At 42.0% G+C, this 25748-nt stretch overlaps 2 protein-coding genes across 5 annotated transcripts in view; both read right to left on the bottom strand.

Moving 5' to 3' along the window:
- LOC117484969 (lysine-specific demethylase RSBN1L-like) overlaps window positions 1–10968 on the bottom strand; it is a 32561-nt gene extending 21593 nt beyond the window's left edge. Inside the window, exons 1-2 of the mRNA XM_034133500.1 lie at window positions 10272–10968; window positions 3237–3389 (exon numbers count right to left, since the gene is read on the bottom strand). Of these exons, the coding sequence (XP_033989391.1) occupies window positions 3237–3389; window positions 10272–10896 (778 nt within the window). The 5' untranslated portion in view covers window positions 10897–10968. The remainder of the gene's footprint in view (window positions 1–3236; window positions 3390–10271) is intronic.
- A 4956-nt stretch (window positions 10969–15924) lies between these two features.
- ptpn12 (protein tyrosine phosphatase non-receptor type 12) overlaps window positions 15925–25748 on the bottom strand; it is a 51478-nt gene continuing 41654 nt past the window's right edge. The window contains exons 14-18 of one of the 4 annotated variants that reach the window (XM_034133523.1): window positions 24778–25729; window positions 20832–20903; window positions 19818–19871; window positions 17607–17694; window positions 15925–17389 (exon numbers count right to left, since the gene is read on the bottom strand). In XM_034133523.1, the coding sequence (XP_033989414.1) occupies window positions 17380–17389; window positions 17607–17694; window positions 19818–19871; window positions 20832–20903; window positions 24778–25729 (1176 nt within the window). In that variant the 3' untranslated portion in view covers window positions 15925–17379. The remainder of the gene's footprint in view (window positions 17390–17606; window positions 17695–19817; window positions 19872–20831; window positions 20904–24777; window positions 25730–25748) is intronic. The other 3 variants (XM_034133522.1, XM_034133525.1, XM_034133524.1) reach the window with 3 other exon arrangements.

Here is a 25748-nt window from a genome sequence, read left to right as displayed (position 1 = left end):
GAAGGGGGAGTCCCCCACACACACTCATTGTGAAAAAAAAAGATGGGGGCTTTGCGCATGTAATTTTGCATTAGAGTGAAGCTACAGTCTAGCTCTGACATCTAGAAACGTAAAAGCATGGATTATCAATCTCATTGCTCATGGATTATCAGAAATCATTTCAAAGGGACACAGACACATTGGATTAACCTATGGATTAACTTCAGCAGCGTTTTTATCGTTTTAATGCCATTGAAGACCACTTTGGAGAGACTACAGAGCCAAGGTAACCTTGTTAGCATTTTTAGCTACCTAGCGTCAAATGTTTTGATGTCTGTTTTTGCTTCGTATAATTCAGTGATAATGAGGGTACCCATCGATTCTGTGTCACCTCACGATGTGAATCGATGTCATGGATGTGAACAAAAGATAAATAATAAGGTTTTGTGAGTGATTTTCGGTGCAGTAATCTGTTAGCATTTTTCGCTCGTTGCTAATTCAGAGGCTCAGTGTTAGCATTGTGGGTTTTCTTTTGAAAAAAAAAAAAAAAAAGATCAGTTAGATGAGTTTCTTCCCGTTACATGGATATAAAACATTCATAGTTTATTAAATGAACATGCCCTCAGACACTGTTTCCTGCAAGATGTTGCGGCAGTGCCCCGGTACCGGGGTCTCTCGGGCTTAACAGGTTAATGTTTATGTTATTATTTTTGCTTTTTAATGACTGATTTTAAATGCCATTTTCTTAAAGGTCCCATGTCAGGCTTTTCCGGTTACTACCCGTCCCCTTGTGTGTTATGAAGGTTTTTATGCATGTAAACGGTCTGCAGAGTCAAAAACCCTCAAAGTACACCCTGTAGCGAGTAAAACTCTAACACAGTCTATGCTGCCCCAAAACGCCTCGTTGGAGATTTTTCATTTTCCATTCTTTACTTCCTGGGTACTCTGACGTGGGGATACCCAGAGGCCACACCCTCTGCCAGCATTTCACGAAACAAAGCTTCCCAAACCTTTCAGCGATTCATGCCGGATATGCACAGCGTAGGGCACTGAAGAACGATGCTGTTCCTACTTTGTTTGGACCAGCGGGAGATTCGGGTACACAACCTGTAAGTATTCATTGTTGTTTGTGTATTTATGATGTTTAAAACAAACAAGGTATCTACCACGACTGTAAATGGGTAAACGTTTTCCGGGCTGCTAAGTTGGGATCGCGGAGAAATGATCTCCACAGACCCATTCTCACAGCGTTATAAACCTTTTTCTTACTCAATATCAAGCCACACTTATTGTTTTTACTTCGGCTGTGAGTGTTTGTGTGTGCTCAGGATGAGTTTCGCCAACACGGAAGCCTGTCTGCTGCTTGCAGCAGATCGCAGCAACGAGCCTCTCAACGTCGCGACCAATCAGAGCACACTGGGCTCACAGGGAGGGGGGGGCAGGAGCTCCAACAAGCCGTTTAGGACAGAGAGTGAATACCTGGTGAATACACATACTTTACAGAGATGCTGTATGAGAAACCAATGTGAGTTTGGAAAATTGCACAGTATAAATCTATTTTAGTAGACCTCAACAATGGAATTATGATCAGTAGAAATGGCCATGACATGGGACCTTTAATGTCTTTCATTTTTGTAAAGCACTTTGAATTGCCTTGTGTTGAAAGGTGCTATATAAATAAACGTGCCTTGCCTTGCCTAACACAGTAACAGTTGGACAGTGTGTTACTATGGAAACATGGAGTGTTGAGAGTAAAGCTGTCGGACGGTTTCTTGGGGGCTTTATGAATAAATAACACATACATTGTGTAGTTAAAGATAGATAGAGACGAGTGAATGTTCAACTTTTTGATAAGCTTTAATACTTCATCCATTATCAAAAGTGTTCCGTCTCCCCAGTAATCAATGAACTGACTCATCATGTCACCACTAACTGGGAGGGGTTCTTCCTTATGTCATTCATGCATTTACATACTGTCCTTTATGTTATGATCCGTATTAGTTTTCCCTGTTTTAAGAGTGTTCACCCCACTTTGATTTGCAAGTAACGGTCTTCTGCATTTGGGTCCTATGTACTTTGCCCTCCAGCCGTGACACTTAACTTAAATAGAAAAAAGTAAAGGAGAGACAGACAGAAGAAGAACACACACACACACACACACACACACACACACACACACACACACACACACACACACACACACACACACACACACACACACACACACACACACACACACACACACACACACACACACACACACACACACACACACACACACACACACACACACACACACACACACACACACACACACACACACACACACACACACACACACACACACACACACACACACACACACACACACACACACACACACACACACACACACACACACACACACACACACACACACACACACAAATGGTTACAACAGTGTGCTATATTAGGTCATTTAATGGAGACCCCACAGTATAACCCACCCCCCACTGTGAGCTGAGCAAATGCTAAGAGCAACAATTGTGATGCATTTTACCTGCACGAGTTTCTAACTGAAAAAAATGCTTCCAGTGTTTGTTCTCAGAGATCTGACTCAACGCAATTATTTATTTAAAAATGATCATGAATGCATTTGTTTGCATTTCACTGCATACCATGGAGAGAGCCAGAAAGACAGATATATGCATTAGCCTGTGGGGTGTGTAGCTTAGATCACTGAGCCAGCAGAACACAGAAAATAATTGATTTGGTCCTGACTCTCACACAAACAAATGCTCAAACAGTAATTGTTATTTGACAGCTTCCTTCTAACAAATTAAGAAATCAAAAACCCATAACTCACTTGTTTGGGTTTTATTATATTATTATCGCTCAAAGGGCACTCCCATATATCTGCTGCCAAAACAATAATAATCAACAGAAAACAAATCAACAGTTTGATGATGAAGGAAATCTCAACATAAGGGAACACAGATGCTTCAGCAGCTTCCTCGTTTACAACCACCTGTGACAAACTCCATACTTTGGAGACACGCAGGTTGACTCTTTTGAAATTTTTCTCAATGTCAATGTGAATTATTAAGCAACAATGTCAGATTTGGACTGGATCCAGCTTCCATTGGTCGGAATCAGTCATCTCTTCATTTTTAATATGATTCTAAGTTGAATGCCTTTTGTGTTGGGAGTGTTTGTTGGACAAAAAAAAAAGTCACCCTACATGAATCACTTGGTTTGCATTGTGTGTTTCCACCAACCTTTGATGGGCGGCTTGACTTCTCCGTTCTCCATCTTGAGCTCGTTGATCACTTTGTGCTTCTTCTTCTCCTTTTCCCTCTCTCGGTCTTTGACCTTCTTCTTCTCCCTCTCCTCTCGGTCTCTCTCTTTTGCCTTGTCCTTGTTGGAGTGCTCTGTGGAAGCAAAGGGGATGTTTTCAGGTCTCTTAGGTTAGCTCCCAGATTTACTCACTACACACATACTTCATTTTTTTTCTCCCGCCTCTTGACTAAACTCTTGCAAAGTGCTTCACCTTGGCCATCATCCTTTCCCTAATCATATTGCTCTTCCTCCTACAAACTGTTTGGCTCCCTGGTGCAACAAATCCATCTCTCCACGATGCCTTTAGTTTAATCTCTCTCCTTTCCTCAGCACTGTAATGATCTTCCAATTCCCTTTAAGACTCCAGCACTCACTCTGCAACTTCACACACAGCCATGAAGCTCATCAAAATGTCCTGCACGTTTCCTCCACCTGACTCTCCCGGTCTTATTTCCTCTGCTAGTGTCAATATGATCCGCTCTTAAAAAGCCTCCCTTGCTTTTTGACTTCTTTTATTTCCTCTTCCCGGCGCTTCTCCCTCTGACAGAATCGTTTCAGTGTTGAGGGAATATTTTCAGATCAAGGCATTGGAGTGCACTCTCAGGTTGCACTCATTGCAAATGGCTGTGGATGAGAGCAGCAGTTTAAAATGTGAATATCAGCCATCACACGTACGCCTCCAGTGCTTCCTGAAAGGTAAGCGTGGATGGGAGTAAATCATCTCTCTCCTCCAGCACAAGTTAAGAAAGAGTTCATTGCTTTTTAAAATATAATCTGGAAACATTGCAGAGAATTTCCTGATTTCAATAGATTTTGTTTTTATTCTTAGGGTTTCTGACATTTTCCCCTGTTAGGTACTTAGCTGTGTTTGTATGTGTTCTTTGCAACACTTCATAACTTTGTTAAGAAAAGTCCTGTAAAAATAAAGATAATATTTCTTAAAATAACTATATTCTTATATACATCTTCTCCTTTGATTCTTTATTTCCTTTCATATCCACATAAAGAAAGAACAACTTTTTATTTTCACCACAGTAGTTCTGCTTATTCTTTATTTTCCTTTCTAAAGAACTTTTGTCTTTGAACTCAGTCAGATCAGCATTTAAAAGTAAGCTGTGTTTGGAGACTGTTCTCTCTCCTGGGGTCATGGGGAGTGGGAGAGTGAACCCAGTGGGGTTGGACTGGCTGGTTGCAGGATCAAAGGAGAACATTCTTTGAAAGTCAAACAGGCTTAAAGGAGCAGTCGGAGAATCAGAGGTGCATCGATACACTCCTTTTGAATGATTATATTTCAATCAAAACCATGGCGTTGTGAACTTAAAGTAGGTCGATTGGGTTTGCTACTGAACATGCAGGAAGTCATTATCCTCATACCTTGTGGTTAACAAACGGAAGGCAAACATTTTTAACAAAGCGTTTTAAGAAATGCTGCAAAATGACTAGACACTGTAAGCTGCCTGTTAAAGAAGAAACGGCATGTTTCAAAACATTAGCTCTACTACAGGAAGCCGCCCACAAAGGAGGTTTCACTCGGATCTAATGCCAGATTTATGAAAACATGTCCGACCATGCCAGAGCGGCAGCATTCATAAACTTTTAATTAAGACGCAATAGGAGATAAATTAGCCCAGGTGGCTAACTGGGTCTTAAACAAACTGGAATATGTGCTAATTTATCACAGCTTGAGAAGAGAGGGCTCCCCCTTTAAAGTCAAAAAGGACACCAGTGAATTGCTTGAGGTTCACAAGTTTCAAACTGGTGTGAAGCTTCACAGTGTTGATTTGTCATGGGAATACATCACAAAGCTAGAAGTGCAAGTGAATCAGAAATTAATGGGATCCATGAAACTTCTTCTCAGTTTTTTTCTGAGCTTGTTTTCAGGCTTCCTTGCAGCAGCAGCAGCCGGGTTCTGAAGGGGAACACAGCAGGTGGTTTTCACTGTCCGGATGATCACAGAGAAGAAAATACTTTGAAACATAGAGGGCCAGAGGCAGACGGTTTGTTAACGTCAACTACGCAAGTCCCCACTGCCATCCAACTTTTAGAGCTGTGGAGGAGAATCATTCATGCATGAAGTCAAAGGGGGATTTCAGATTTACATTTGGACAACTGTAGTATCTTCAATTCACTTGCCCTAAAATAACCTTTATTATTGTTACATTACAGTGTTACATATTATAGTGTTACATGTATCTGTAAAAAGCATAGATTTGTTGGCTAGCTAGTGTGTGTTAGTGCTGTTCTTTTTCACTTCAATCTTTCATCTATTTTGAATCCGATCAAACAATAGATGAAAGAATTCCATTAAATGTGCAAGTGTTAACGATAATCATACAACGGTTTCGTTGTCCTTTCATATTCTGAGAATCTAATAATGAGTTTTTATTACTAAATCTAATAAACAAGCAGAATCAAGCTAAATATGTGTCCTAGTATTTTGTTGAGGAATCTGAGGGCTTCAAGGATTAGACATCACAGCTAAAGGAGAAGCTATGTGCACAAAATGCTCGATATCATTTCTGCAAATAGAATAACTCACCGAGACAGAAACAAGGGGGAAGCCACCCAGGCCTATGATGTGCAGGTACACATTAAAGAGGGACAACTGTAACGTTTAAAACACTGCAGTGAGACACCAAAGTGAAGGCGATATATCAGTGTTGTAGGACTCTCTGCCACACTACAGGTAAACCGGCCCACCAGGACCCTCCTAAAGTCTAGATGTGCATCCTGCTACGTGGCAAATCCATGCTTCACAATTCAAGCTGATCTCAAAATGTCAATTGCTGTTCATTCACTCTTTGTCATTCTCTTTAACGGTCGTGTAATGCTTGGGTCTGAATAAATGACCCTGCAGACAGTTAGTTAATTGGAGGCTGATTGCGGCCACGCTTGATTTTCTCTTTTCCTGTCGCTGTACGAGGACAGGGATTCTTTCAGCATGCTGCATTAGCATTCACACAAAAACCTAATTACTGCAGACATGATTCACAACAGCCCCAGTCTCCCTGGTTTACATGCATTGTTTAATGGTCAGAACAATGTCCAACAGAGCTCCAATGCATAGTCAATAGACAGATAATTGTTTAGTTGTTAAAGCAATTTTGCATTAAAAAAAAAGCAGATGTACCCATGATAGGTCTACTAAAGGCCATTAGGAGATAATTAGGAAATTGATAGCCATCACAGGTACTCACTAGTTTGTAAGTTCATGTGTTTAAAGATCAGCTTCATGAAAGTGCATATTACAATTGACAAAAGTACAGGACCCATCACACCAATAGCCATATAACTGTTTGCATCAGCTTTAATCTATATAGCACATGTGACACATCAAAACATCTACAGTGGCCAGGCAGACAGAAGAGTTTAATTAGTTCAGCCTTTTTATTCAGTTATGATTGATCTGAATTAAACCTAATTGTGAGTAGGAGTATCTTTAGAGCTGCATCTGGTTTTACTTATAATATCCGACTGCACGTAAATGAGTGTCAACAACAGGTCAACGTGGTCTTAGTGAGGATTAACGCGGAGCGCAGTTTAAGCGTGCCGTGCCCGGCCCGTTTTTGGTTGCGTTTCCACTAAGCTTAGTTCCGGCTAGCGGGTACTTTTTCACAGTTTTCTGGCTCTCCAAAATCGAGGTTCTTTCCAGGGCCAACAACCGGGCTGAGTATGCTAAACTAGTGAGAGAATCGCTGGCAACTACAACAAAATGAACATATTTTACCGTGATTTAATTATAATACACGTTTCAAAATGATGCCGAAGTAACAACATACTGATACCGGTTAGTACCCCAGTTCCTAAACTGTAATGGAAACGCAGCATAAAGTGAGCCTGGCCTATCAAGGCCTAACTATACCGTACTAAGCCGTGCGAGGCCCTGCAGTGGAAATGCGCCATTAGAGTTAAACAATTATTTATTTCACACAAGATCAGCCGACCTAGTGCAGTAATGATTGCTCGTTCACTGCACTTACTCCAGTGTCTCTCATTTCTAGACCAGATGTATGTAACCAGGAGTCGTGGCAGTATCATTAACCCTCGCTCCGACAGAAAACCAAACGGTAATAATAATAATACTGTGGCTGCGTGATCCTCTTTTGATCCCTGCAGGAAAATGTCTTGCCTTCCAGGAAGGTCAGAGCACAGTCAGCTTCAGAGCAGGAAATGTCCTCCTGTTGGACAGCAGTCTGTCTAACAAGTGAAAACATATTAGAAAAACACTATTTAAATTGTGTTTTTTCACAATCCCCTCAAGTCTATGCTGACAGCAGCTGTGTGACAGAGAGAAGGAAAAGGACTGACACACTGCAACAGCTTTAACAGGAAGCTGGAGCATTTTAATCCTTTTGAAACATTTTGCCTATAGGATTAATTTTCCAGCAACACTCTGCTCAATATTCATATACTTCCTCATCTTCACATTTGAAGCTACTCAATATAATTACAGTCTGGCCATTGAGCAGAACCCAACAGCAATTACAGGCTCAGGACTTTGCTCAAGAGCACCTCAGTGGGTGCTTTTATTTATGGTTACTTATGATCACATTTTATCAGGTTTAGGGCTGCACAATATGAGGAAAATATGCGATGTTAAATATCACAATATAGATATTACAAATATATAAATAAACAGATATTAAAATGTACTCAGTTGTTCCTTTCTGCTGCTTTCAGATTACTGCTTACAAACATAATATATTTCTTGTTAATTAAAAAACAATAAGGAAATGATTTCCAACATTTGTATTGAACACAAAAGGCACAAACAAACAAGTATAATGGATTACATATTAAGTTCAGTTTTCTACGTGTATGCTCTTAAAACTACCCATTAAATCTGATTGTGTTTTTCACGCAATTACATTTTTTTTTCATCATTAAATAGTTTCAGCATGCATGTATATAAGTTGTTCAATTAACATAATACATTCAATAAAACTACACTGACTTTTTGTGTAATAATTGGTAAATAAAGGTTTATTTACTCAGTTAAGGACATTATTTTTTTTTAAATCCCATTTCTGTTCCAGTTCTGTGAAGACCAACACCAGCCTCCCTCTGTTCTGAAATGCAGATAAAGCGTGCACACACATCCAACACAGGCACTTTACACTGTGTTTCTGATGGGGTGTTTTGGCACTTCTGGTGTTCTCCCTGTCTGCAGAGGCTGTTCAGTCATGACCTCTCAACCTACCCAACTGGAAAAAGGTGACATCATGCACTCACATACATTTGCATTTGTCCCCTTGGTACACCTGCTAGTGTCTAAACACACACACACACATGCAGAGTTGAGACACTGTGTGACGATGAGAAAACACGCACCAAAACACAAGGTCTACAGTGATTAAACATAAAGTAGTAGCTTCAGCGCTGTGACATAATCAGTCATTAGCATATTTCAACATGTAAAAAGAAACATAGCCTAGATATTTTGCAAAAAATATGTTTAAAAATAAATAAGTAGTTGGACAATTTACGATATTGTATTTAAGATATCATAATATTGTAATTTGTTACCAACTGTTTGTTTTTTGTTGTGATTATTGTTGTCTTGCCATTTAGGCTATTTCACTGACAATTGTACCCGAGCTAAAATATTTATATTGTTTTCCTTCTGACGCAACAGCTCATAATTGTGGTCCTGCCTGACTCTCATCATACTACTTCCCTGATGGCTCCCACAGGATTGTTGACATCCTCGTGGATTCATCTTCTTATTATAGACACATGCATTTCGTCTACCTATTCTGTAAATGTATTATCTCTTCGATTTACACACGGCATCTATTGCACGTCTGTCCGTCCTGGGAGAGGGGTCCCTCCTCTGTTGCTCTCCCTGAGGTTTCTCCCATTTTCCCCCTTTAAACTAAGGGGTTTTTCTTTGGAAGTGTTTCCTTGTAAGATGTGAGGGTCTAAGGACAGAGGGTGTCGTATTGTCATACTGATATGCTGTACAAACTGTGAAGTCCACTGAGACAAATGTAACATTTGTGATATTGGGCTATATAAATAAACATTGGTTGATTGATTGATAATTGCTAGTGTCAATCGTATCCAAGTGTAATGACTCAAGTGAAATAATAAAGGTTGTTCAATTGTAAAACAAATTGATGTAGGTGTGGATCAATGAACAGCCTACACCATGATCTGCGTGTAGAACATGGAGTAACAGCCTCACTCGACAGCAACAACAAGCGAGGAGCTATGCTTCCAGCCTGAGGTTACCGAGGGGGGCGTGGTGCTATACAAAAACAACACTTACCCCATAATGGCGGGCGACTGTCATATTGTTATGACAGCAGCGTGCAGTTTAGTGCACACACACTACTCCTTAGGTAATACAAATATATAAGCGCATTGATATTACAGAATAACAATTTACTAAATTGTTACGCTGACATGACGGATTATAGTTTTTGTACGCCGTTTATAACAGCTTACTCGACCACATTACCATAATAATAAAACAGTATACATATTTTTCGACAATATATGACGTAACAAGGTAACAATTGCTCTGCAGCACGAGAGCAGCTGGTTGCGATGTAACAGCCCGGTCGCGCGACTACTGCCATGGAACGCTGTTGTGGAGCTCGAAGGTTCACGAGCGGGTGAACAAGCGACGAGAGCTGGCAGCCATGTCCCGCAGAAACACCGACTAAACTGGGCTTTATACACGCCCAACTCCATGTAAACCTGTTTTATAATATGCATTTATAATTTAGAGAAACCGTTGAGAATGTTACGGGTCCATAGACAACATTTAGGAGCTTTAGCTTATCCAAAAACGGGACAAATTATGAGGCAGACAACCGCACTCTCAGAGCCACATGTTAATGCCCCAAGTGGATGATTCTACGATGAGCCAAGTAACTACAAAGCACCACAGATCAACCCTACATATAATAATCACAACTTTATGAATTCCTTTCAAATATAATTAAAAAAATACACTGCTGGCCTACCTTTGGGTGCCAACATGACCTCCCCATTTTCTCGTTTCACTGCAGAAGTGGTGTTAATTCTGCTGATTTCGTTGTTGTTGTTATTAACATTATCCCCGGGTCCGGAGGTCACCAGTACTTTAGTTCTCTTCTTCTCCTCTCCGCCTCCTGCCCCCTTCTCCCTCTCTTTCTCGCGCTGTTTATCTTTACTGGGGTTTTTGTGTTTGGAGGAGGAAGGCGCTTTGTGGAGGAAGAAGTCGCTCTGTTTAAAGACTTTCTGCGTGTTTGTCGGTGGCTGGTGCCCACTGGTAGCAGGCACCGAAGGGTTGTTGCTACTCGTCTTAACCGGGCTGAAGCTCCACAAGCCCGCCCCATAAATCTGCTGCTTATTGGGCTGCTGGAGTTTCTCTCTGCCGTTGCCTCCCACTCCTGCTTCCCGGCTGAGTTTCTTGGGTTTAACGCTCCTCTCCTCCAGTCGGACCTTCTTGGGCAGCGGCGGGTTGAAATCCCGGGAAGACTGAAGGCGGTTGTCAGGGGCTCCCTTTGCCTCGGTCGGCTTGACCAGCGGGCTTTTGGCGGAGGCGACCGCCGGGGCTACCGCAGTAGCAGCTCCGGTGAGGTAAGCGGAGCACAGCGAGTCAGCCATCTTGAGGCTTCTCTCTCTATTTACTCTCTTCCCCAACGGCCGCCGCTGCTGTTTTTTTTTGCGCGACGTGCAGGCAGGCAGTGAAGGGGCGGGGCAGAGTTTGATGGACAGGTGGTCAGCGAGGGGCGGGACTAAGCTTGACTGACAGACAGAGAGGGAAAAACTAAAGGCGGAGCTTACCTTTAATGTGTTCTCTGAAAATAATCAGGAGCAAGACCTCAATTAAAGTGAACATCAACACCAACAAGCATTATGAGAAATATAACTTCCTCTGGTAGCTACCAACTACACTCCTCCAAGTGGTTGCTTTAATGTCTTTAAATATCTGGAGAAAACTGTTATATCCACTGATACATTTAAGGGAATCATAACAAATGTGTTAAAGGAGGCATGCAATTAAACAGCTGTTCTTCGGAATTATTGTGAAGTTTTGTACGTCATGTTGTTTATGTTATAATTTTGTACTAAGCTATCTTGGCCACTCTATGGTGTAAGATATTTTTGGTGGGACCTTCTTCTAAAATAAAGGTTACATAATAAAAACATTAAAATAACACTTGTGATTAATATTATATTGTAAGCGTTATTTACCAACCAAGTATTGTGTAAGTGTTTTTACATATTTGTCACAACTGACTGAAAGTGCCTGTAGAGAACTTTTTCATCTAATCTTCAAAACGTAATGAGTTAATCACTCACTCGTCATTATACAGATTTATCTGCATTTAAAAACGATTCTACACTCAGACTGATTAAAGTGACAGCAAACTGTGAATACTAAACATGATTAGAAGCAGTTGTAAAGTTAAATCTTGTGACAAGATTACTGTATGGTGCAAGGCAGAAGGGTGTGTGTGTGTGTGTGTGTGTGTGTGCGTGTGCATGTGTGTGTGTATCAATTTCTACCAGCATCTACTGTATATGACTCATATACCTAAAAATAGGATGCATTATAATGTTTATTCTAGGTTTTAAACAGAGCTGACACGCTTGTCAGTTCCTTCAGATGGTGCAGCCTGCTGCTCCTGCTCACACACTGAACGGCTATATTTATAAGTAATTACACAACATGTTAAACTGCTCCATGGGAACACTGAGGTGACCCAGTTAAGATGGCAATCTGGCTTAATGCATACAACAGGCAGATAGGGAAAGTGTGTGTGTGTGTGTGTGTGTGTGTGTGTGTGTGTGTGTGTGTGTGTGTGTGTGTGTGTGTGTGTCAGTCAGACTGTGTATTCAACACATCGATCACCAGGTGTGTAAGTCACAAAAAAGTAGTAAAGTAAAGGAGAGAAAGTTAGCAGGAGTGGTGTTAGGCCTGTGGAATACATGGATGGATAAAAAGTATTTAATTGTCTTTAGCTGCATTAGTTTTGGTCTGATAGTGTGCTGTATCTGTATTTTTCTAGATTTGAAACATGTTGGATGCTTCCATCAAGTGATGTTTCTAGGACGTGTATATCTTGTATGCATTGATATACATCCTGCCTAAAAAGGCTTAATTGGACTCCTTTTTACTTCCTGAACATAGTGACATCACTATGTAACACTCACACTTCTATTGGCTAGCTCTCCAACACATTGTACATGATAGGCTAAGGGGTGGGACATATATAAGCGGTTGACCAATCACAACAGAGCCGGCCAGCTAACCAATCAGAGCAGACTGGGCTCTGGTTTCAGACAGAGGGTGAAAAGAGGTGCTGCAGCACAGGCAGTATGAGAAGAATAAAGAGCTTTTTGAACATTAAAGCATGCAGACATGTCCCTGTAGAGACACTAAATACGGATATGAACCTGAACATGAGCATTGTAGGACCCCAACAAGTTTTTTGTAGATGTCATTGCTGTAACGCGTGAGAGGACAGACACAAACCTGCTCTGCGCACCATTATACCTTAAATATTGTATGGTAATTAACTGTATAATTAATCTCAAATGAGCATGTGAGCAGAAGTAAATAATCCCAGTATCTTCCTACCTGCTGTGCCTCTAAAGTGAATACAAATGTGCAGCCTACAGTGTCTCTGTGTAAGACAGTTAGCGCCTGTGTTTTTAACACCTGCTGGGACTAATTAATCAGTGTATCACTGTGGGTGTGTGTGTGTGTGTGTGTGTGTGTGTGTGTGTGTAGTATACATTTGTCTCTGCAGAATTTCCAGCTGTGATAGAGGATTTCATGCTGTGAAAGCCCTTTTACACACACACACAAACATTGATATGATCAGATTATATATGCAAAACTACTAGCTAAATAAATACAATAACAATATTTAAATTCTAGTCAAAATTAACTTGTGTTTGCTGCTATGTTAGTTTTTTTATTTCTATTGACTTGGCTCTGCTTTTAACTGTATTCTAACTATTTAATGTTTTGTGTATAGCACTTCCTATTACCTTGTTGCTGAAATGTGCTTTATAAACTTGTAAATAAAAGCTGTCTGTATTTCCACTCACACAACACATTTTTTGTTGCATCATCTCACACAAATAAAACCAAAGAGGCGTGTCTTCACTTAATGGTCATCTTTACTGATTGATTTCTGCAACATACAAACATTTTGGGGCTGTGTGTTTATGTGTGTGTAAGGAGGGTCACAAAGTGTGTGTGGGGCTGAACAGTCCCACAGGAGGCGATGAGCAAGCAGCAGCGAATCAAATCGCTCACACTCACGGCGCTAATGATGATTGGAGGAGAGGGGAGAAGGGGAGGGCGGGCTCTCTCTTAAAGGCACAGGTGGGCTCTTTTCTGAGATAATGTGCATGTGACGGGGTCAGGTGGGAGGATAAAAGAGAGAAACAAAGTTGTTTTAAAAGGTTTTCTTTCTCAACACGTCATAATTCAGCTTACTGGCACTTTGAACCACTGAAAGCAAGTCGCATTACTTAAATTAACTGATCTTCTGGCGTGTTGAAAAAGACATCCTTTTAAAAATGTAAAAAAGGCAGAGACGAGGGTGGGAGGGGAATAAAGGAGAGAACACAGCAGGGGAAGTATGAAAGAAAAATAATGAGCTGCTCCTTGTTCAGAGTTTGAGATCCATCTCTGATGCATGTTCTACATTCAAAGAGCTGAGAGAGATAAAAGACATGGGTACAAAAGAAGGAGGGGAGTGTGAGAAGAGAGGAGGGGGAGCAGTGGACAACAAACAACCGCGTATACAAAAATAACTTTTAAAATACCATTTACAAAAAACAACCGCTATTATTATTATCATCATCATTAATATTATTATTACAATCTTAATCGAAGCCCGTTGTAGCTGTTTGAGGAGGAGGGGGGGGGGGGGGGCTGGCTGGCTGGCAGGCAATGCTTTTCCTCTGCCAACCATCTAAAACCAAAATCTTTTTAAGCATGTCACTTCAACAGTACAAATAAAAACAACCCTGAAATATTTGTCAGGAGCAAAAATAAACAACAAGGGCAGCAGAATAATTTACAGTCTGAAGGGAAACACTGTAGGGGAGGAATCATCATCATCATCATCATCATGCACTGACTTTTTTACATCTTCTGTTAATAAGAATATTTAAGAGATAACAAAAAAATCTGAAATATTATATACCTAAACTGCCCTGTACAGCTTTTTTTCTTTATAAAACAATGCATATAATGTATAGTTATGGGAGCTAATGGAGTTAGCAGAGAACAGTAAGCAGTAGTCCTGGGTCCCTATCATTGTCTCACACATATCGAAGCAGGTACGATTTTTTTATTTGAAAAAACATTCAAGTCTGTAAGAGTTTGCTATGGGAAATCAGACTTTACATGAATCTGTCGAGTCCCATAAGAGCAAAGGGTGATGTGTACTCTGAAACACTGAGGTTTACTGTAAGTAATATGGCTGCTAAAATAAAATAAAACCTTTGACCACCCAATATTAGAAGGAGAATGAGATCAAAAAAGGTAACAGCAGAAAAACAAGACAGTGCTGAGGGAAAAAAACAGTGAATTGTGTCCCAGGAAATGAAGTTTATAGAGAAGCCAAAGGAGGAAGGACTGTCTCTGAGAGGCTAAGGCAGGCTCACGTCCCAGCAGTGAGGACAGAGTCACACAGCTGAGCAGTTCGGTCATTACTGATCGATTTCAGGTCACTTTGACCCCTTAGTGACTGGAGAAAGCAGAATTCCTGGGCCGGATTTAGTGTTAAATATTTTAGGATACATGTCGGTGTTTTTCATACTAACTAGTCTTTGCTTTTTTATTGTGAATTCTTTGAGAAGGGGACATCACACTTTGGTTTTGTCATTTCAAGCATAGACGTGTAACGGATCACTTGTTACAGAACTACTTTTATTGTCAGTATTTAAGAGTTAAAGGAGAGGTGTCATGGCCATTTCCACTGATCATAATTCCATTGTTGAGGTATACTAGAATAGATTTATATTGTGCATTTTTCCAAACTCACATTGGTTTCTCATACAGCATCTCTGTAAACTACGTGTATTCACTGAATTTCACTCTCTGCCTTTAACGGCTCGTTGTAGCTCCAATAGCTCCAGCCCCCACCCTCCCTGTGAGCACAGTGTGCTCTGATTGGTCGGGACGTTGTGAATCGCGCTGAGCTCCGTGGAGGTGTTGTTTCCTTGTTAGGGATACTCAGCGAAACACAGCCAAACTCATCCTGAGCACACACAAACTCACAGCCAAAGTAAAAACAATAAGTGTGGCTTGATATTGAGTAAGAAAAAGGTTGATAAACGCTGTGAGAATGGGTCTGCAGAGAGAATTTCGCGCGATCCCAACTGTCTGTTATCAGCCTGCAGCCAGGGAGGAGAAATCAGCAGAGCTGCCTGTGTGTGAGGAAGTCCGTGGATTGGTCAATTTGGACCAATCAGCGGGGGCTTAACGTAACGGCTCCGCCGACGTAACGTAACGGCTCCACGGATTGGTCCATTTCGTTCCGGGTACGGGATTACATCATCCCGTACCCGGAAGAATCAAATGGACAATGACGTATCTCCAACGAGGCGTTTTGGGGAGGTATTTTCTGTGTTAGAGTTTTACTCGCTACAGGGTGTACTTTGAGGGTTTTGACTCTGCACACCGTTTACATGCATAAAAACCTTCATAACACACAAGGGGACGGGTAATAACCGGAAAAGCATGACACCTCTCCTTTAAGATTTGTTTTCCATCGCCACATGACAAATACAGAGTAAGCAGATATTTAAAGGAACAGTTCGACAATTTGGAAACTGCAACTGCTTACTTTCTTGCACAGAGTTAGAGGAGAAGTTTGATTCCACTCTCATATCTCAAGCTACAGATAGCAGCTGGTTAGCTTAGCTTGCATAAACGCTGGATAAAAAGCTTGCCAGGCTCTAGAAGGGGAAAACATATCTTCGGGTGTCTAGTCTTTATGCTAAGCTAAGCTAACAGCCTCTGTGTACAAATGCAGAGAAATAATGGTGTAAACTTTGCATCAGTAAAAAATTATTATTTTTCCTAAAAATGAAGAACAATTCCTTTAATTCGGCTGTTACTGACAACTGCAATGACCGAACTACATCAACCTATGACTCTGGGGAAAAGGGAGGTCAGCATAGAAATATGAAATACTGCAGCTAACACAGGAATAAACCCGCCCAGAAACCCTGATGGGGGGGGGGGGGGGGGGGGGGGCATGGGTGCTCTGTTTCTATGCTGATCTTTTATAATGTAGCACCAGCACACAGAAAGTGGGAGAGAGGGAGAGAGCGAGAGAACCCCGGCAACCTGTGCATACCCAACAGAAAAGGTTGCATCGTGGGTAACAGATTATCTCGGTTCGCTTTGAAGATTGTTGTTCATTCAGTAGGAGGAAGCAGACCCTTCAGGGAGTTCAGTTCAACCTCAGTCAGCTCCCACACTTCTCTGATTAAAGATCAGTCCTGATTGAGGATGAACAATCATACTTTTCCCCTCATTTGGCGTGAAAGAAATGTTCCATTTAACATGTTAGGGTAACACTTACATCCCTCGTTATTTAGCCCCGGACATTTCTTATGATGCAATCGAAGCGAGGGACACAACAAGACGCTTTAAAAAAATCTATTCTCAATCCACCAAAAACAGGGGAAAACAGGAGTTGTTCTTTAACCATGAACAGGAGAATAACAAGACAGATCTCAGGTCAGCATCTAGAGCGGGGAAAACTTCTAACATCAGCAAGCTGAACAGGAAAACGTGGACACTTGACCAGTGAGTGTTCTTCTGCTTTGCACAGTGGCACTTTGAGGAAGGACTGAGGAGGAGGAGGAGGAGGAGGAGGAGGAGGAGGAGGAGGAAGATGAGGATGAGGAGCACAGAGAAGGTGCTTCTATGTAAAGCGTGCCCTCTGTCTGTAGCATCTATTAACTAGGGTTTTGGACCAGCCAGGTGAGATCGGTAGAGTCCATCTCCTGACGGGGGAGGACACTGTAGGTGGACGGGGGGATGGGTCGTTCCATCATGTCCACTCCAGGGGGGGTTCCCGAGGGCCTTTGGGCTGAATGCAGCGGTTACCGAACCCTGAGAGAAGATGGAAAATAAATGAGGGTTTGCTTTTCACGGAGACAAAACACAAAACAGAAAGTGTCTTCCCCCGGAGGAGAATGTCTTGTGTTTTCTGCACATGCTGCCCAGAGCTACGTTTACCATCAGCACACACATAGAACACATGATGTCATTTTGATAAACTGTGTTAGTAGTAGAAAGCTGACCAGTGACCGAGAGACAGCAGACTTACCCACCCAGCTCTGCCTTGCTGTCTGTTGCCGTGGTGCCAGTAGATGTGGGGTCAGCTGGAGAGGTCTTCTTAACACACTCTGACACATCTGCACACAAACACACACACACACAGATGAATGGGTGGAGGCGCTGTGTGGACATCAGATGATTTTGAAAGGAATATTTCAGGCATAAAAAAGATCATTTGTACATTAATTATGCCCCTTTCACACCGGCGCTTTTCCAGCTCCTGCTCGGAGCTGGAGCTGGAAAAGCGCCGGTTTTTCCTGTTCACACTGCAGCGGCGGCGCGTCATAGCTCCGGAATGCGGTTCACTTCCAGCTCCAAAAAATTGTCGGTCCAGAGGCAAGAGCTTCGGAGCTATGACGCGGCGTCTCTTACGTCGAGGCGTGCAGGAAACCTTACTTTGACCATCCGTTCGCTGTTATTGATCATTGTGGAGAGCAGGCAGACGTTTTGTTTGTTATTATAGCAGCTATCGGATGGAATTAATACATGGGCTGCACAGGTTGTCATGTCCGACTATCACAAGTAGAATCATAATGAAAAATACGCCGGTAAAATGTGCCTGTAGAAAACGGCTTAGCAAGTAGTCAGTTTAGCTTCGGTTGCTATGCTAACATCACCCATGTTATACCAGAGAAACTTTCATAACAGCGTTGTGATGCCAAACAGCGTCAATTCAGACTGACACACATTCACTTAAGGGGAACTGGGGATATGTATCAGCTGCTTGTGTGACAGTCAGACAGTGAATACTTTAGAGCCGTGTGAGCTAACCCGGAGCTAACGGGAGAATAAACTCCCGTGGAAGTGCAGCCAGCACTGCAGCGGTCGGTAAATGCCGCTGAAACACATTAATAAACAATGAACCACGGCACTCTGGAGAAAAGTATAAGGTTGGAGAAGTCGTTATTTAATTTAATCTGGCTTCGTATGATTAAAAGCAACACGATCATCGACCCGACGCAGTCCCCGGCCCGTTGTTGTTGTGGGAGAAAATCAGCGACGTAAACTGTGACGTCATGACGCAGCAGCGGCAGCTCTGGGCAGTGTGAACAGAGCGGGAGCTGAAAAGGGAAACCGGAGCTGAACCAGAAAAGCTCTAGCTAGGAGCTAGAAAGGGAAAAGCGCTGGTGTGAAAGCCGCATGTGTAACCTTTTTTTGCTCGCCATGCCTGATTGGTCAATCCAATCCTGATGAATTGGGGTAAATAGGTGCAGCTTTAACCATAATTTAACTATTTCTATAAACTCTTCTTATACTCTTCCATGTAAGTACTCTTTATGCAGATTTGTTATAAATACTAATGTTTTTGGAAGAGGATGTTTTGATATAGTTCTGCTGACCCCTATTCTAAAACTCGCCATGGAGGCGTGCAAGGAAAAGGTAACGTATTGTAAATAATTGGTAAACAAATTATAATAATCAATTGATCTGTATCTGTAAGTGAAGTATCACTTGCGGGTGTGTTGTCTAATAGTTTGAGTGGTTTAAGACACATTTACACTGCATCGGTTTTACTGAGAGACACCTGAATTTGTTATAATAATTACAAACATAGTATTATTTCTATTTTATTGTGACGAATAAGGTTGAAGTAGTTTGTACTGGAATCACTGAAAGCTAGATCGAACTAGTTGTCTTCACACAGTGAATAGAATAATTAGGCTTGATATCTCTGTATGTTATGATGGATGCTTTCACACACGTAGGGCCTCACAGGAGCAGCACCACACCTTCAGCTCCAAATCAGCACATGTAGAGAATATGAACTTTACTGTGATTTTATCACACTGATAACACATTTGCTCTGACAGGAAACTTCTTCTTGACATTTAAAGGGTAGATATTAGAATGAGAAGCCTATATTCTTTAGAAATGTTCAGTTATATTCATTGCTAGTAAATGATCATTATAACAAGAGTCCAACAGTCATTTCCCTTCGCTGAAACGACTGTAGCATTACATTGGCAGTAACCATCCTCACTCAACCTCATCAGCACCCACACATTTTGCATTTCACTGCTTCTCTCCCCCCCCCCCCCCCCGTCCTCCTGTATCTCTCTCTGTCTCGTTGTGTCTGCTCTCAGCAGTCAGTCCCATCGTCTGCGCGGTCATTTGTAAAACACTGAAGCTCTGTCTGCGGCTCTGAATAAATCCTGCGAGTGCTGAACAACCCTCAGGACAAACAGACGTGTGTTCGTACCTTTATTTGAACCGCTCCACTCTGCCGAGGCTGACGACTTCACCTCCAGGGGGTCTGACAGGGGGGGGGGGGGCGGAGAAGGAGGGATGTTAACAAGAGACAACGGATAAAAAATGACACACTTCGACACACATTCCTACACATTCAAACCCTCAGATCAGATCCTTTCCTTTATCATAAACTGCAGATACTGACAACTCATTTATTCATATATCTTATTCAAAAATACCCAAATAGGTAGTGATCACTTGGAGCAGATGCTTTAAACAACATAACAATATATATATATATTGTTATATATAATAGGAATGATTCTGTCCAATGCTTTATGATCATTGTAACAGGAAATTATACAAAAAGTCATTGGTTGTCACTAGCAATGACAAAACAGGTACAAATATTTCAAAAATATTTTATAGTTGCCACAACTTTTTCTCCTGCCGTGAGCATTGCATTGTGGGAGATAAGGCACACACTCACAAAAAATGAAGCATACTTGGTTTCCTGTTTGTAGTTTAGGACTGATTATATTCTCTCTCCAAGTCACTACAGGTCTGAACTACTGCCAATGCTGCCCCCTAGTGGTGTAACACTCTCACAGCCTCTCACCAAATAAATGAACCATTTCCTCTCATGCGCTCTTATGTATACTCTCAGAGTACTACACAGGAACAAATCAAACAGCAGAAGGCAACATGGAGGAATACAAAAAAAGAACAGAACATGTGTGTCCATCTGTCCGTTAGAAGGCAGCATTACAGAGAGCCTGCTCAATCGCTGTACCAGATAAGAAAAGCAGATAGAATGGGAATATCAAATCATATTCCTACTTTTCCAACTGTATCAAACATCCTCTGCTGATGTTTCACTCACACCACAAAGTCATTCGTTTGCCTCATGTTCATTGGTCCATCCACCTTCTTTGACCAGCCATTAAATCACCAGATCCAGGAGGGGACCCCCCCCCCCCCGCCCTGGAAACACACCTGTGGATCTCGACCAATGCAAACGCACCTGTGGCCAGCAGGAAGGACTCAGGGGTTCTCGCAGGGAGGGGGGGAGGGGAGTCGTCGCTGTCCCAGCAGTCTGGGTTAAAAGGTCAGAGGTCAGATGAGAAGCAAAGTTAATGAACGGGCTCCGAGGAGGGAGGCAAGAGCGTTTCTCAAATCTTTCTCTAAAGATAGCGGGACTTCTAAAAGCAGTTTGAAATATGATGAGTCACCTTTCTGGGCCAATTTTAAACTTTATTTATAGACAATATAACTATAGATCATTTTGTTCTTTTTGTGTTTTCTTATTGATGTTCATAAGGATTTTCTTTTTGATTTTCACGTGATTGTTCATTTAATGAGATGTTGATTTGCTTATGTTTGACTGTATGTATGTGAACCCCAATATGAACAGCCAATGCTAATGCTAGTGCTAATGGGGGTCCTAATAAAGAAAGAAATATGGACTGATATTTTCCCATTTCTTTCTATTGTAATATACTGTGATTTAAAATGACTTAAAGGTGGGGTAAGTTTGAGAAACCGGCTCGAGATACACTTTTTGTTATATTCCATGGAATGCTCTTAACATCCCGATAGCAATGAATATCTTAAGTGCTTTGACAAAAAATCCATAAAAAAATGTCATCTGTGGAAGCCGTAGTACTGTAAAAAGCACGACCAATCATTTTAGCCGGCCCGGCTAAAATAACTGGATGGCCTACCTGCCTGTCAGCCTTCCATCTGTGCACAAACTTATCTCATGCCCTCATTGGTCATGTGCGCGTTCGTGTGTGTTGGAGGCGGGGCTCTGTAAGGAAGTGGCAGATTTTCTCCGGTCGTGTATTTTCAAATTCTAGCGATCTCGAGCTGGTTTCTCCAAAATTACCTACCCCATCTTTAATATTAGGATGTATTAGATTAGAAACATTTATTGTCATTATACATGTACAAGTAAAAATAAGAAAAGCTAATCCAGGCTGATTTCTGGAAAGGTTACGAGTGTGTACAGCAGGTTGATGTCACTATAAGTTATTAGAGCCAGAGCCAAATGATTCTGTTGCTCCTGATCTCACTGAAGTGCTGTTCACCATGCAATAACAAAGCATCAGAGAGAGAGCCACATGTCTCAGGGCCGTTCACCTCTGATGGTCAGTGAGTCTGCTCCCTCAGGAGGGACAGCTGCTTTAGGTGTGACTTTAAATCATGAGACTGAATCATTTGAGCAAGTTTAATCAATATGAGAAAAGTGGAACTAGCATGTTTATTTGTCCAGATAATAATTGAATACTAATTAAGGAAATATCACATATACCGATAGCAAAGCAAAGATTTCGATTGGCAGGTTTAAGAATAATTTATTGTCTACATTGACTGTATGTTTTTATATATTTAATTCTAACTTTACACGCATTGTTTCCCCTGTTTTTAACTGATTGTATTTCTTCTTTGAACTGTAAACACCTTTTATCAAATGTTTTTGTACAGTTTGGTTGGTTAATTGATGATTCAACCAGCAGCCACCAGCTTTGTGTCCTTAACCAACAGCAGCAGCAGCAAGCTCTCAGCCCTCTCTAACAGCAGTTAGATTGTGACCGAGCGGACAGCAGCCATCAGAGCCTCACACCGACTCAAAGCACCACAGCCCACACACACACAGTGCCAGAAGCCAAGCACACCAAAACACAAGTAGTCCATCCAGGACCAGGAGAACCTCTGCAGTTATCCTACATACTGGAAATACTTCAGGAGGGCATGATGTATGAGACATTTAAATGGCTTCCACAACATTAGAATTGTATTTGATATTATTAGAAAGCATCATTTTGTTTTTGGAAGAATAGTTCCTCAAAGTGTGTGTTATGGCTGTCTAGTATAAATGAATATATGTATTTATATTTTCTCTTTAGTTCCTGAAACAAGAAGGATCCAATTTAAAATAAAAACGTGTTATTTGTGCTCTGTCTGTGCACATTAATACTTTCTTCAACATCACAGTAAGCACCTTGGGTACATTCATTTTCTTTAAAATTTCGTATCAAGATTTGTTTAGGTTTGTATAATTACTATGGTCTGATAGAGTGTTATCTATGTTCTTAAACTACTAAAAGGCTATGTTTTCTAAAATATCTGGCACAAGTCGGATCATTAAACTTTTATCACTCATCCTGGAAAACATCTATGAACTATTTTAAACCCTTTCAAAACCTATGGCTAATCGACTTATTCCACACCATTTTTATTATCTTTTTAACTGATTTATTGATAGATGGACATCATGCACCCGAACAGTGAATCCAAATATGTAAGTATGCAGTTGAGTCTTAATTCATCAAGCTTTGAATCAATTCAAGAACAAAACCATTTCCAAGCCACTTCAAAACATTCCAAGTCAGCTCCAATCGCAGCGAAAATCAGATTTCAAAACCTCATGATTTTGAAATCCTCAGAGAAGAGGAGCGGGTCTTTGGCTCCAGAAGAGAAACCCAGCTCAGGTCTGATGATGACAGGAGCCTCACAGAGGGTCACAGCTCTGTTCAACACAAAGTGAGCACAGTTGGCCGCTGTGTATTCATCCCAATCATGCAGTGTTGATCCTTCACCATCCAACATGCACACACACACTGAAACAAAAACAGGGTTTCTTTCTCCCGTTTGCAATCCCACTCACTTAGACAAACACACACAAGCTGAGAGAGGAAGAGGAGAGTTGTTTTGACAGATGTTTGCCTGTTAACATTTGCAGCATTCCTCACAAACCGACCAATTAGTTATACAGCCACTGAGACGAGCTCAGTAGAACTATCTCGGTTTCTCTTGTGACTTCTTTCCATCTCGCCTCCGTCTGAGCCCAGCAGTGAGGACAGTGGTGTGTGTTGACAGATACAGGTTATTAATTAGCATGTGGTCTGTTGTGTAACCCAGAACATGTAGCGTGTGGTTCCTCTGAGCGAATGTGTGCGAGGAGAATAAAGAGCTACTCTCAGTTTTTTTTACCAGAGATAGAGTCCGTAGAACTTAATGGGAAGTACACCCATTTGAAAATGCCCACAGGTTGTTCCTATGCTCAAATTCAATACAGAAATATTAGTAAACTCTCTTCCAAATCCAAATACTGAAATATGTCATGTAGAATAAGGCTGAAACTGCTTAATAAACTATCGGGAAAGATTTTGAAACTGACTATATGGGTGAATGTCCTTGGTGATAATGTCTGGTTTTAGCTAGTAGCTCATGCTCCAATTGTATTAAATAGGATATTGTTTATTTTTTTATTTAAGGAGGTATTCCCCTTTAAATAGACTCCTCAGAACTGATTTACCAACAAACTGATGTCAAAAACTTCCTCCACACGTACACTGGGATTTATGTTAACCAAGCTTTTTTCTATGCATTTAGGCCTTTCCTCCACAATAACACAGCATTTTGGGTCCATGAAAATGGTGATTTTGTAAAACTCTTGTTAGGGTGAACCATTTAGAAACTGACATGTAGAGAGGGAGTGTTTGGCTTGTTTAAGCGCCGTTGACTCCTTTTAGAGAATGCAGTGGCGGCAGAAATACATCTATAATTGCAGAAGTATCCAAATGACTTTACTTCCATGTTCACAGATGAATGTAAAGTTACTGTTTCCCTATGTTGAGGGACAGAGGGGTCAGAATGTGTTGTGGAGCTCCCATTATCCAACACTCCCATGAATCAGACACTGCTGCAGACATGTTTGGGGTTGTGTGTGTATGCATGTGCATAGATAGGATTTAGTTTCTTAGAGCTAAGGAGGATGAAACCCAATGTACAAAAATACCTGTGTACGAGTGGACTAGGCCTTAATAGGATTGATTTATTATGATTGAGTTCATTCAGATTCCTATTTAACTGACTTCCTGTACAGTTGTTAGTGGATGCTGTGAGAGGAAGCAGCCAGTTAGTTAGAGTCAGAGTCATTCAATCAAAGCAGCAGACTGACATACTTGCTGTGGCTGACGGAGACCCCTGCCCTGCGATGGACATGGACGACACCTTCCGGACCGGCAGCTGGTCTCCATGGTGAGGGGATGCTGTTACCACGGCTGTTGCCATGGATACATTAGTACGGTAACCCTCGTTTCCTCCGGACATCTCGCTGTCCCCCTCCTCGTCCGAGTTATCCGAGTGCAGGGGGTTGGTGAAGCTCAGGGCAGTCCTAACAGGAGTGGAGGAGGAGGAGGAAGAGGAGGAGGAGAGGTGGGAGGAGGAGGAGGAGGAGGGAGCGGCGCGGTCTGAGGAGGAAGACGAGGAGGAGGTTTTGGGGAAGTGTTTGTCAGGACTGTTGCAGGCCTGACTCCACGCTGCATGGCCACCCTTCACGTCCAGTTTCTCCCCCCCGAGTGTCTCCCCCTTCTCGCTCTTCACAGGGAGGTGGTTTGGTCTGGTGAGGACCCCCCCCTCTGCAGGACCGTCCCCACACCCACCCGCTCCTCCCTCCGTGCCCGAGTCCTCCGACAGCGAAGAGCTAGACGTGAGCAGGGATTGGCCAGAGCGGGCTTTGAAGGCGTGGCTTCTCTGCAGCGCTCCTGCGTTATTGGCTGAGCCGCTGCCCGCTCCGCCTGCTACCCCCATGGAGGAGGAAGTGTCAAAACTACGAGGTCCTTCCTGTAACGGCACCTTTTTAATCTCAATGCTCAGCTTCCTCTCGATCCGAGGAACGCCGGAACATTCTAAAACAGCCGGGGAGAGCGGCGAGGAGGGGGTCTGCGTCTGGCTCTGGCCCGAGTCCGATTTACTGGATGTTGATTTGTTGTTATAGTTGTCGTTGAGATCTAGATTTGAGACCTGAGTCGGCTGTTTTCCACTTTGTAGATTTTGGTCTTTCTGCTCTGAGGGACTGCTCTGCTTGTTTAGACTGGGCTCAGATTTGTTCTGCTGCTGGTCGGCGTCTTTATTCTGAAAGGAAAAGAAAAGG

Source organism: Trematomus bernacchii, unplaced genomic scaffold, assembly GCF_902827165.1.
Source record: "Trematomus bernacchii unplaced genomic scaffold, fTreBer1.1, whole genome shotgun sequence".
Taxonomy (NCBI): Eukaryota; Metazoa; Chordata; class Actinopteri; order Perciformes; family Nototheniidae; genus Trematomus; species Trematomus bernacchii.
This window is presented reverse-complemented; position numbering and strand designations above follow the sequence as displayed.